We start from the raw sequence: 13,703 nt of genomic DNA, 5'->3' as shown, positions 1-13,703 counted from the left end.
TTTCTCCGCTCCGTTTCGGCGGTGGGTGTCCCGCCCGGGCTCTGGCTCTCCTCTCACACGTTCCTAGGGCGCCATCTCTTTGCAAACCCCTGCGTCCTCCCGCAGGTCTCCCAGAGGTCTGCTCCGGAGCGTGTGAACATCGCCGGCTCCAGCCCGGTCCAACCTGCGGAGCCAAGCATGCTGCCCAGCCCCTGAGCCTCCCACCTCCCACCGCTCCGGCTCTCCAGCGCTTTTGGCTGGAGTTCACTGTCCTTGTCACAGCTGCGGACTCAACTTTCTGGAAGGAGAGGGCTTGAAACTGACTTTTTTTTTTTTTACTTTTTTTTTCTTAAAGATAGATGTTTAAATGCATCCTCCCCCCGCCTGAATCTGTCTGTGTGTGCGTGTGTGTGTGCGTGTTTGCAGAGCAGAGGGTAGCGGAGCTGACTTTTGGGGATCTTCCCTTATCTGCAAAAAGGGCTTCTCCTGTGACATAAAGCTTTGAGTCAGCGGCTTAACGGGCTAGAATGGAACACGGCTCCGGGAGACAAACGGGCGCTCTCTCTAAGCCGATTCAAATATGAGCTAGCTGGGGTTTTTTTAACTAATATTGAGAGAGACCTCCGGGCAGAGAGAGACAGGGAGGGAGGGACAACCAGCCAGCAAGGAAGGGAGAGAGACGGAGCGAAGTTTGGAAGAAGTGAGCCGCTGCCGAGGGCGCAGAAAGTTTGTTTTTCCTCCGCAGGCTCGGAGCTGGCAGAACCCAAAGCGGGGGCTGCTGGAGGCCGGCGCTGGCGCATGTGTCCCTGGGGACTGATCTCCCTTTCCTTGCAGGTTTTAAGATCCGGAGGATACAATGTTCACTAAACTCTTTCAGCAGTGGAGTTTCGCAGTGTTTCTGCTGAGTTATACCGTGCCCTCTTACGGGAGATCAGTAGAGGGGATCAGCCGCAGACTGTGAGTTTCTCTTTATTTATTTATTTTCTTCACTTCGGTGACGGAGCGGGTGGGGAGGGAGGTGGCCAGGTCCCCCCGGTGCCGGGAGCAGCCCGGAGGATGTGGGGGATTTTGCAGGCTCCAGAAGCACTCCGGATTACCTGCCCCAGGTGCTCAGGTGTGGTGGGGTCCACGCGCCAGGCAAAAGGCGTTTGGGGCAAGGAAAAGGGTTTTTTTCAGCCATCTGAACTTATAAAGCGTTAGAGAAAGGAGATATTAAGGCTGAGGGTCTCTTCTTCCGTGGGGAGCAGCGATGCAGCTGTGTGCTTATCCAACATGTGCTGTTCAGCCTGTGCACATTTCTGCACCCTGGGAGGGTCCTAGTAGGGGACACCTCGTTTTATCAAACTGCTGGATGTTACATTAAATAACGTACATACACTTCTCCGGCACTGGCATGGAGCCAATATTGATAAGGACAGGGGAAACATGCAGTAGTGAGGGCCATCAGGAAACTGGAGAAGTGAACTTTTGATTTCTGCCACTTCAGGGGGAAAAAAAAAATAAAAATCCACAGGGTGTCTAATATCCGACTTGGAGACAGAAACACGGTTTTGGATACATGATAATGTAACTTCAGAGAGTCTGTTCAGGAAATGACCTTTTTGCTCCTTCCAAAATAATCAACATCTTTCATACTAATGTCCCCTATGCAAAATGCAGAAGAGAAGCCACTGGGCTGATGTAGGAGTAGCTGTCTTGCCCACCTAACTCACTGGCTTTCACTGGGCTTGCATCAGATTTTCTAAGGAAGAAGTGCTTCAGTCATACAGTGGAGGGCTCTATTGTTACCAAGTTCAAAAGGAAGTCAGGTTGGAGAATTAAGGTTAGAAAATCCAGTCACCACTCATAGGGAATCATGACACAGCAAACAATTTCAGATGGGTTTCCTTGTAACTGTTTTGTTACATACATAAGGACAAAATCTCCAAATAGCACTTCCTCTGCCGTTTAAGCAACCAAAGAAATCCCCCAGGTGAAGTGACTTCAGACACACCTAAAATTTGGCTCCAGGCATACAGCTATTACACATCTCCTACAGCAAATTGTGTAGAACATGTTATTGCTGATAATGCTACAGTGTGTTCTTCCCAGTCCATTAATGCTTAGCTCTTTTGTATTCCTGCAAGCTATTGTTGAGCTATTTCTTTCATTTGAGACTGTTTTCTTCTCTTGGGTTGCAGAGGAACTAAACCGCATTTTCAGAAATAAAAAAAAAAAAATGAAAACAATTTAAGTGCAGTCAAATGCTGTATTTCCTTGGCTAAGAAACTCTGACCTGGATCTAAGCCAAATTTGTTTTTCAAAAAGGTAGATTTTCAACTAAATACTCTTTCTCTCTTTGAAGCTAGTGTTATTCTAACACTTGTTTTTAAAGGTCAGGATTAGAGATCTTCCCTACATCACCATTCTGTCCTGACAGGGTGGAAAAAAGTGGAAGCTAAACAGTCAAAATGCATTTCTCAGCTCCCTCTTTGCTATGGCATGAAAAACACACACAAGAAACCAGTTAACTGTCAGTTAGTGGTATTCACGTAGTTTTGTTTGTGGGTACAGCACAAACACAGACACCACACTCAAACATGTCTCCTGTTTTAATATCACCACAAACCATTCCTAGAGTTAATGGTTAATAACTCACTTAAACTTAGAGATTTTTTTTTTCCAGTCAAAGGCTTAAACAAGTAATGGATGAAAATACTGAAGCACACTATTTTAGCCATGCAAAAATAATCAAAATGACAGAGACCTGGTTCTACAGACTTTACTGAGGCAAATGTCCCATGGAAAGCAGTAGCAAACCGTCCTAAGAAAAGATTGCCAGACATATTATATGTTATAGAAATGCTTTAGCTGCTAAAGAACTTCTGAGAAACCCAGTAATGCCTCAAAGTGAAATCAGATATTTTTATCAGCATGCCCAGACACTGCAGCATCATGTCCCCAGATCCGTTCAAAATATTTTTGCTAACCCTGAGATAGGTTGAGCAGCTTTCACTCCCTTTGGAGGCAGTGGCAAGGGCACTCAGCCTTGCAAAATCCAGACAGATAGCTGACTAAATCATTTCAGGTTATTTTGCTGAATTTATGGTCAGGTCAAATGTAAATAGTCAAGGATAATAAGAGTTAAATAACAGCAACTCTGAGGCAGAAAGTTGTTGCTTGAAGAATGTTGCCTCTCAGTGATGCTAGATATCTAGGGGGAAAAAAAAATAAAGAAAGAATGTGCCTGAAAAGAACAGCTTATCTGGAAGTACATGAAGTCAGGATAGTCACAAGTCATGGATTTCTACTGTTTTCCCCATAATGAGACGTTAAGTCTGGTATGCACATAGTGTACTTGGATACAGTAATTAGTTTGGACACTCTGGTCAAATAGAAGCCATCAACATCCTTCTCTCAGAAGTGCCTACAACATGTAAGCTTAGCATTTACTGAACTTGGTTTGGGGTCAGACTCTTTTTCCTTGAATGAGAGGCGCATTTTATAGAAGGATGGAAGGGACCTCTAGTGGGTCATCTTAACTCTAACAGCCTAATATTTTTTTACATATCGTACCCAAGATGTGAATGCAATCATTCCAGTTTCCATTGCCTTCCTACTCTGTGTGTGTGGGTGAGATATTGTTGATATCTCCGTTATGAAGTACTTCTTACAACAGCCTTCTTGGGCAAGTATTTCTCCCTGATTTACAAACAGAGGAGTTGTTTGAATAACTGAGGCAGAAGGAGGCAGAAGGTCAAAGAGATATGTATCTACCACATCTTCTTTGTTTTAAGGAGATTTTTGATCTAGAGCATACAAAGGAAACCGGTAGGCAAAATGTAATCCTTCAGTCTGGCTGAGTAATAGAAGTCATGTGAAATGTAACCCTATGAATGTTATACAATCATCTGGAATAGCAGAACGTTATTTGGGGCCAGACTTGATGCTAAATATCATACAGATATTTAAACAGAAACCCACCCTCTTTGGCACACTAACCCTCCACACGTCAATCACTGCATTATTTTGGAAACACATACTCACTCGAGATGTAGAGCTTGTAATGCTCTTTGCCTTGTGTGTACTGGAACCAAATCTTTAGGTTCCAGCTCTGTAAAATGGAATAGTTTTTCAATCAAGAGGACTTTAATAGCAAGCTTTAGAGATTCAAGATTTTGTCGCAGTGGGTAAATTGACCAAATACACATTACAGGATTAAGGCAGCTTTAGGTTGTCTGTGATAAAAGGAATTATCCTTGGTTGTTTGCAAGAGGCAGGAGGAAAGCTTTGCTCATCACGAGACATACTGGTTTAGACACAGTAAAGCACTAAGATTTTCTATGCTTTTTATAAACTAGAAGAGTGAAAGGAGAACTGCAAATATCCTGGGAAAATAGATTATTGAGGCTATGAGGGTAACATGAGCCACAACGGACTGCTTGACAAGCAGCACAGAAGTATGCCACTCAGAGGAGTCCAAGGTGCTATTTTTATTAGCATACTTGCAAATCAGACTGACCTTAACAGAGAAAGTTGTTAGAAATGGTTGTTGGAGAGCTTCAGGGAGTGCACTGGTCAAAAAATTCTCCTGGGGGAAATCTTGAACTTGTGTTAATGGTCACAGCTGCACTGAAGAGAAAGGAACAGTATGGGTTCAGCTCAGAATTATCACATTGCATTTTTGCTTGGAGGCGTTGAGTTGAAGGGCATAAAATACTTGTCTTCAAGCCTGAAGTCATACAAAACTAATTTTGGGATGCATGAAATGTAGACAATGTTTAGTCAATTGTGGGTTCACAAACCTGAGCATATCTAGGCCTGATTTTGAGCAAGTATGTCTCCTGTATGAATTAATGAAAAAACAATAGTTATCTTTCAGGCTCATTGTGGAATGGGGGAAAGCTGCTATTTCAATTTTACACTGAATAATAGAGAAGTAATATCACTTGAACCCAACACTCTAAAAGTACAGCTCCACAAAGACAAAATGAGGGGGATGCTCTTAAACCAGTGCTACTTGAAGTTGCCAATTTCAAATAACTCTACTGCTGATCAAATCACAGATCTAAAGAGTTTGGCTGAAGGGCCTGAGAAAGATAAATAGCATCCCAATCATTTAGCATGCTATCTTTGTCCACCACATTTTGAAACCTGGTAACGTAACAGGATAATTAGGGATGGGACGGAAGGAAGGAATATTCACTCACAGTTATGTGTCTTCTTCCATTTCACTCACATTCAGAAACAACTTCTTATCCAGCTAACTGACCAAATGATTATACAACAGGCAAGGCAGTGAATTCATTTTCTTTGGCCAGTAAGAATCCAGTCACATGCAGTACCCTGATGCAAGATGAGAGGATACGTAGCCAATCTCAGTACACTGATGAAGAGCAATTGGAAGGATAAAGTGTATTATAGCATTCATGGGAACATAGCTAAAATCCCAGCTTGCACTCTTTCTGTGCTTCACAGTGCAGCTGTGCGTCTATCCCACACCAAGAAAAAAGCATGTATTTTCTCACGGTTATTTATTATCCAGGTGCCCCTTGTATCTTCTTTCCTCAGACGTTTCATACCTTCTTTGCCAGTACAACATCTCTAAAAGACAGATAGCTAACCACCTCCCAGTTCCTCGAAAACGAGACAGAGCTTAGTGAACCAAAAGGTCACAAACTCTGGAAAAGTACCAGAGACCCACTCAAACAAACCAAGAGCCCCTTGAAGAAGGTCCAGTAAAGAGAGCTAGCATAAAATTCAGAGAGCACAGCAGACAAGAAATTTGTCCCCAAAAGGTCAGGCTTAAAGGAACACTAGAAAGGCATCTAAAACCATAGATGGATGTCTAAACCATTAGACACAAGTGGCCAAGTGGTAAAATCAACTGGAGTGTCTGAGGCTCATCTCTGCTGATTCTCAGGCTGCTGCCTCCCTGGATGAGCTCATTATGGACTGAAGTGCCTACGCTTTAGGCACCCAGATTCAAACATTTTTCCATTACGCTTCTGTAATTACACTTATTTAAATTTAGAAATGAAATACACTTTTATGTATTTATTTATGTTTTTGAAGTGCATGACTGAGCAGAAGAAAATTGTTAGAATGATGCTGTATAAACACTGCTTCCGGCTTAAGTATAAGTGCTTGTTATTCCCTCTCTTGCTTGACTGCAGTGCTCCATCATCTGACCCTTTAGTTTCGCTCTCTCTGACAACCGCCTTCCTGCTTTTACTGCCTGAAGTGTGATATATTAAGAGTTGCAATGCTTTCCTAGAACAGAGCAGTGACTAATCCAACTCCAGGTTCAGTGGTGTGTGATCGGTCAGCTGAAAATTATTACCCGCTTAGGTCTTTCCCTTCTCTGTAGGGAGCAGCTACTCTGAGAAGCAGGACTTGCTCCAGCAGTCTGACTTAACTGAATGTCTTGAAGCCTGAGAGATGGTACACAGTCACTGCAGCCACCACTGCCAGAGGGGAAAGGAGCTTTGCCAAGTACTGGGCAATAACCAAATCCTATTTTTTAAAAAAAATTTTTTTTCCCTTCTCTCTTCTCTTTCTTTAGCAAACGGGCTGTATCAGAGCACCAGCTATTACATGACAAGGGCAAGTCAATCCAAGACTTACGAAGAAGAATATTCCTTCAAAATTTAATTGAAGGTGTCAACACTGCCGAAATCCGTGCAACTTCTGAGGTTTCTCCTAACCCTAAGCCTGCTACCAACACAAAGAACTACCCTGTCCGATTTGGCAGTGAAGATGAGGGCAGATACCTAACTCAGGAGACAAACAAATCACAGACATACAAGGAGCAGCCCCTGAAGGCATCGGGGAAGAAAAAGAAAGCAAAACCTGGAAAACGTAAGGAACAAGAGAAGAAAAAGAGGCGAGCCCGCTCAGCCTGGCTAAATTCTGGCATGTATGGAAGTGGCACGACCGAGAGTCCACTCTTGGAAAACTCTGTTACTACACATAATCACACTTTAAGGTACTTCTGCTATATCCTTTTGGGGGGCATACCATATATTTACTGAAATTGTTATCCTTCAAGGCTTCACTCAAACCTAGAGTAATAGCACATTTTTATGGTCATAACTGGACAGTGACTTTTCAAGCAGTGTACAGTCCCAAGGTGCTTTCTGGAGGTAAGTAAGTACCCTTTCCACTTTGTACTGGTGACAAAGTCTTTCTTTCCTATGACAAACGATTCACATGAACCACTTATTGCCCAAATGAGCTTCCCAAAGCTGAGTGAGTAGTAAGTAAAATTATTTCTGCAAAAAGAAAGCACATCATAGCCGTTCAATTACCTTTTCCTGTTTTAACCGTAGTGTCTCTCTTGTTAAATCTAGGTCCCACGCTTGGGCCTCAGCAGATTGAAAGCTTTGAGTTTCATTTAAGGCTCTGCATCTATAAAATGTCCAAGTTTTCTTTCCTCCCTCTCGACACCTCCCCTTTTTGGCAACTTTCCTACCCTTACTTTACAGGTTTTCATTTTACTGTTTAACCTTAGGGGAGAACATGGAAAATTTCTCTCTTAGTAATATCTGCAAACAATGCAGACCAGTCTTCACCATAAAATTTTCCCTGCCATTAGGACTTTTTAATTCAGCTCCATCTTTTTGCCAGCTTGTGAAACAATTACGTTGCTGCTGAAAAATGTTGAGCATTGCTTTTGGAGAGAGACGTGCTTCCCTCATGTATGACAATGAAGGGTTTTCAGGGCAGTGGAGAGCTGAAGGCTTCAGCTCAGGTACCCCAAGTGATTCATCCACCTGCAGTCACCTCAGCTTGAGTGGAAGTCTCCACACTTGCAGTCCAAGCCAAGGAGTCCACTCCTCAGTTCTTTTTAAATGTTTGCATTTTCAACAGCAAAACCCCCACCCTTTTCTCTACTCTTCCCCTTCACTTTGGAAGAATAGAGACAAAAAAGAAGTGCCTCTTGCTCCCTTAGAAAGAGACGCCAGCTCTGAGATTTACTAAAATCCAGTCTCAGATTAAACTTTACAGGCCACAGTCTGCAATGTGCACCATTGCCTCAACTTCTGCTGGTATCTACAGGAATTACTGTCATTTGGGGATAGGCCTTCAATGTCCCAGACCATAAACCAGTTAGCATGGCTGCAACAGCCAGTAGTGAAGTAAGAGAGGCTGGTTTGTATCAGTGCCTTAGGAAAGGCGTGCTCTGGGACGCCAGTCAAGAGATGCCTGATATTTCAACAGGTGTTAAGGAAATGTGGTGGCCAATAAATAGCATCTGTCTTCAGCACAGAGAAATAGCATCTTGTATGTAGGCAAAAAACATCCTAGGGCATTTTGACTGTTATTTGGGTTTTTTACTACTGTCTTTGGTTGTATATCCAATGGGATATATAAAAGAATTACAACCCTGCTGATTTTCCAAGTTCAGCCTTTCTGTTTCAAGTATGGTTGGATGACTGAAGGCAGTCAGCTTCACTGTGGAGTCCAGACTGCTGAAGGCAATCTCCAGCTTTACCTTACTGATATTATTGCCCATGATGCAGTATTTCTCCAGAGTAAGAAATAGATTCTTGAAGATTATCTATATTTTAGATACCTAATTGAAGATGATTAAACAAAGATAAGCTATAGAACAGGAAAACAAAACTCCCCCTTCACAAGTATAGAGCATAATATGCTGTTTGAGCTCTTAAAAACTTGTTAGTATATGAGCTTGTAGTTATCTCAGTAGGCTGGCAAAAGATAATTTCTAAACTTTAAATGAAAGCAAGTCCCAGCTCCATGACAACTCCCTGTGCTTTAGACAGGGCGAGTCAGGTTCAATGCCGTTGTTGGCACAAGGTAGACAAGCACATTTTACATGGAGGGATGGCCACATCTGAGTGATTCCTTAGTGGTACTGAGCTGAATCAGGAACTTCTACTCTATGCATGGGTGGGCGGCAAGGAAGGTGTGTGCAAACAGAATTTCCATATGCTACACCAATAGAAGCTGCTTTTTGTAGCACCCCTAAGGCGAGCTGCAGTTTAGGAGAAGCATTACTACTTTACAGTTAAGGAGTGGATAAGCATCATGCAGCAGGGCAAATGTCAAGGAAGGGCAAAGATAAACTTCAAGTGTGGTTTTCACTGTATCTCTGTGCTTCTTATCTGCTCAATACACTGAACTAAAATCCTTGTTCAAATTCCCTCCACCCAGTCTTGATCCCAAAATTTTGGATTTAGGTCAGGAAAAAAGACCAAAAATAATGTGCTCTCTAGATCTTTTTGATTACTACAGGAAGTATCTCATAAAAGAAGCCAATGTTGCAAAATCTGGGACTAAATCAAATAAAGTAGCTTGCAAGTAGTCATTAGTACAGAGCTTATTGTCAAGATGTGGCTTAGTTTAAACTTTAAAACAAAGCCTAAAATACAAGCCAAATTGAAAACGTCACCCTCTTAAAAACAGGCCTGTGTAGTGCGGATGCACATATACAGTCATGCTGTATGAATTGTGTGTCATTATTACAGTTACTGTAATATAGCCTGAATACATCCTAATATTGCTAGGTAATTATTAAGGAATTTCATGCTAGCATTTCCATCCCAGGCACTTAAAAAATTCTTTCTCATGGACATTCCAGCTATATTCCCATTCCAATTCAATTAAACTGTTGTTACCTAATTTCCTAAGAAACCTTTCAAATTAGTTGACTCCCTAATGTTAAATGTAATCTCACTTTTAATGTGCACAAAAAAAAAAAAAAACCCAAACCAAAAAAAAACCCCACCCCTCTTAAACTCTCTAGGATTTGCTTTTTTTGTATCTCACACCCACACATCTCTGTCACGTGGAATGCTACCCACAGCTTTGGCGATCAGTCCAGCAACAGAGTGAATCCCACTCCATCTTATAGCTTCACATTCCATCCTATAGCTCTTTCCCAGGGAACCAATGTATATTACAGAAATGTGCTGTTCACAGGGACAGAAGGGAAAAAAGCCCAACCCTTCAGTATTTCCTGTAGCACTGCTAAAAAGTGACTTAAAATAATAAGTATAAATAATATACTAACAGGGTAGGACCAGGCTCTGCTTTTGTTCTCATGCCCTCACAAGGAAGGGAGGAGTACAGGACTTACACCAGGCTGCCAGCATCCCTTAGAAAACTCCCAAATCTTAGGACTGTGTACAGCTGACTCAGTTTTGACTGGATGCAACATGAGTCAGAGCTTAAAACGACAAGATGCTCGTTTTCTTTCAGGACCAAGCGCTTCGGCTCACAGAGGGAAAGTTTCAGGATTATAGTCTTTCTATTCATTCAAGTGCTTACAGAGACTTGTTATCAAGGATCTGTTCAGCTCAAGACCTGAGCAGACTTTACTGCATAAGTACTGCATATACTCATGTACACAACAGCGTAGAAATATATACCTCTAAGATAAACAGACCCTTGACTAATAGGTAGTCTCTCAGTAGGAAAGATAGACCAAATAAGCCCCGTGGGACTGTTTTAATCAGAAGCCCAGCATTGCACTCAAGCAGGTAACACAGCAGGAACATGATTGCCAACGTTCAATAATTCTTTTTCTTATCTTCAAAACAATTTTCCAATTTCTCCAACTTTTTAGCACTTGGCATATTTATTATAGGTTGATTCAATTTTTCTGCCTGTAGCACTCGGGAATCTTCTTGCATAAGACTGTAAAGAAAACTAAAGCCCCTTCCTATTTCTCTGAGTGTACAACATAGTGGAATAGATGGACTCAGTGTTGTGACAAACTGTAGGTCTTCTTACATATGAATATGTTAGCTGAGTTGCATTGAAAGAAATATAGTAAAGGTCTTGGAAAAGATGTCTAGAACTGTAGTGTTGTTAAATAGGCCTTATTATTGCAAATCTTTACTAGCAATACACACACATTATAGTCTGGGGCACTCTTGCTATTAATATTTTGTCTGTGTATTTGCAGTGATAATTAATTTTTCTATTTTTTCTATCTTTTTTTTCTTTTCAGGAGGCGCTGACATTTTCAGCAAGAGATTTTTGGAAGACATATTGCAGTATTCTGTAATAGTGAACATATGGGAAGTATTAAAATATTTATTACCTGTAAATATTGTAAATGCCCAGAATAAAACCTTTTTCCCCCATTGCTCTCTGAAACTGCACATTTGGTTATTGTGAATTTTCTTTTTTTTTTTTTTTTTTTTTTTTTTTGCTAAGGCTAAAACAATTATTATTGTCACATTTACCATAATTTATTTTGTTGACTGGTGTATTTATTTTGTGAACGTATCTTGGTGCTGCTGACTTTCTATATTTTTTGTAACATAATGCACTTTAGATATACATATCAAGTAAATTGATAACTGACATGAAATGTTCCTGTTTTGTGGTTGATTTCAATGAATGCCTACATACAATTGTTCAAACTGATTTTCCTTTGTGCATGTATAATAGCAGTATTTTAAAATTTGTAAAGAATGTCTAATAAAATATAATCTAATTAAATAATTACTCAGAAGGAAAAATATGTCCTTTAAGTATTTCAAGAGCAGAAACACTATTTTTTTCTTTACTACATTTGAAAATAATTTTAAATTTAATGTGTTTACATTGGTTCAAGCTCCCACATTTTCACATTAGCTTTTACTTAAAAATCACTCAGAACATATTTTGTTCCAGTGTTCTATTTCAAGTCAGCTAAGTTGCTGAACAGCCTGGGGGTACTGCCATACAACTCAGACCCCGTGGCAGGGAAAGCATGAATCCCAACTTTTCCAACCCCAGCCCTGAAAAGGCTGAAGCATTGCACTCTCCAAATTAGAGGATGCAAAAGGCAGCCCCATGGGATGCATCACTTATTACACTCTTGGAAGGTGCTCACAGGTCACCCCCTGTAGCCTTGTTTAAATATAGACAGATGCTCAGTGTCCTCAGCTCCCACCAACTTTATTCGGAGACGAACATAGTCTACCCCATGGGTAAAGTCTCAGTTCTTTGTACTTTGGGACCACTTTAGGTTAACATGAGGGGGTGGGGGATGAATATTATTTCTTGGTTGAATATGTAAAGGAAAGAAAAAAATGGAGACTGCAGTAGGTGACACATCACTAGGTACTGTTATGTCACTTGAATAAGTTTTCCCACCACAAAGATGCCTCACATATCTCTGTTTCCAAAAAACATCTGCATTAATTTTACTTCTGCCTCATACCCATAGATAGTTGCAGTTAAGAAGGAGAGCATCTTCATTACTTCATGGTCACTGGCTGAAGAAAATGAGGGAAAAAAAAAAAATATAATCTCCTAACACTTTTTAAAAAATGAACATATGAGTCCTGCTTCCTTTCCTTTTTACTACCACCCACACGTTAATCACAACAGCTGTTGTGGGGGCAACATGAATAAAGGAGATTGTTTCACGGAGATATCTGTACTTTGTAAAATCCTACTGAATTTCCTCTGTCTCACTCCTTTAACATCAGCAACATCAGAAAAATGCAAGTGTGGAAAAATAAATTACAAATCCTGGGAATTTTAAGATAGTTCTTGTAATTGTTGCTCCATTCTGTAGTTGCCAAGCTTTTCTTTTTTATCCTTCTTTCCTTTTTTTTAAGTGCCATCTTTTTCCATTGCCAAAGTACAGCCATCATATAATATAAACCAGATGTATTTCTGCTCTCTACACAATCTTGGAGAAAACTACATCCAAGAAAACACTAAAAGCAAGAAAACTTGAGAAAAACTTACACATCCTCCCCTATTCACTTCTCTGAGGTGTGAAATTCAGTGCTTGATTATGTCCAGTTAATTACTACAGCCACAAAGCACATACATATTGTTTCCTTTTCAGATGAAAAATATTATACGTGATGAAACACAGCACAACTTTGGGGTTGTGTTAAAGAAAGAAGGCACAGTTCTGCACATTTTCGACTTGGCCTCCTTGCACACCCTGCCTATTTATAGTATCCAGCTAATGCTTGGATTTATACAACTGAAGTTAACTGCAATATATTCAGAAGATGATTTGGTATCTCAGGATTACCAGCATATCCTAGCTGGAACTAAAACTTAAAGCTATGGTGGGCAGCGGCAATTTACCTTCATCAGAAAGGATGATGCTTGGCAGATAGAGGGTCCAAAGAGCATAAAACAAAACCATATACACAAATGCTAAACCTTGTCTCTGGAGAACTCACTGCTTCATAAAAGGAGGCTTGATTTTGGTGCCTCTGGTCTCCTCCATATCTTTACAGTGACTGTTAATTTCTTTTATTCCTATATGTTAAGTTTGTTATTATAGCAAATTTAAGCAACAGTCCTGTTTTTCTTAAAGACCTTTACACAAGCCTTATAAAAGCTGTCTACAGATGCTCTGGTTCACAGACTATGATTTGAAAGTCATTGCTGCAGACCATTGGATTTAACTCTGCAAAGCTGAATGCAAGATTTTTTTGAGCTCTCAGCTTTGCAGGAAAATAAATCTTGAAGGCTTGTATTTCTGAGACAAGTTAGAGCAGCTTTGCCTTAACTGTGTGGGACTAAAAATCTTCCAGAGATTTTTGGTTTCTCAGACAATTCAACCCAAATGATTCAACTTGTCTTGGAGACCCTGCAGTAATAAGGACTTGTGATATTTTCCGATATACATGACATTAAATGTAAGAGGAGAAAAAAAAAATAGTGTCAGAGCTTCAACCTTTGTATTATATGACCTCTTGAAAGACTGTGTTTTACATTCATGTATGTCTACCCACTTGATGTTCTACATG

General features: G+C 40.6%; 1 protein-coding gene across 2 annotated transcripts; it reads left to right on the top strand.

Annotated features, from left to right (window-relative positions):
• Window positions 1–813: 813 nt before the first annotated feature.
• Window positions 814–11,079, top strand: PTHLH (parathyroid hormone like hormone). Of its 2 annotated transcripts, XM_010173915.1 has the most exons (3): window positions 814–936; window positions 6,524–6,946; window positions 10,940–11,079. In XM_010173915.1, exons 1-3 carry the CDS (start codon window positions 836–838, stop codon window positions 10,947–10,949), a joined length of 534 nt encoding a protein of 177 aa, XP_010172217.1. In that variant the 5' UTR covers window positions 814–835; the 3' UTR covers window positions 10,950–11,079. The 2 variants fall into 2 exon arrangements, with proteins under 2 accessions (XP_010172217.1, XP_010172211.1); XM_010173909.2 differs by lacking the exon at window positions 10,940–11,079 and having other exon boundaries at window positions 822–936; window positions 6,524–7,126.
• The last annotated feature ends 2,624 nt before the right edge of the window (window positions 11,080–13,703 follow it).

Source organism: Antrostomus carolinensis, unplaced genomic scaffold (assembly GCF_000700745.2).
Source record: "Antrostomus carolinensis isolate BGI_N321 unplaced genomic scaffold, ASM70074v2 scaffold14190, whole genome shotgun sequence".
NCBI classification, from domain to species: domain Eukaryota; kingdom Metazoa; phylum Chordata; class Aves; order Caprimulgiformes; family Caprimulgidae; genus Antrostomus; species Antrostomus carolinensis.
The sequence above is the reverse complement of the archived record's forward strand: the minus strand, read 5'-3'. Positions and strand labels throughout refer to the sequence as shown.

Bases quoted from the DNA above. Each gene is read 5' to 3' on its own strand.
- PTHLH (XM_010173909.2), top strand. From the start codon at position 836: ATGTTCACTAAACTCTTTCAGCAGTGGAGTTTCGCAGTGTTTCTGCTG. The intron at 937-6,523 runs GTGAGTTTCTCT...CTCTTTCTTTAG, and splicing joins GAGGGGATCAGCCGCAGACT to CAAACGGGCTGTATCAGAGC.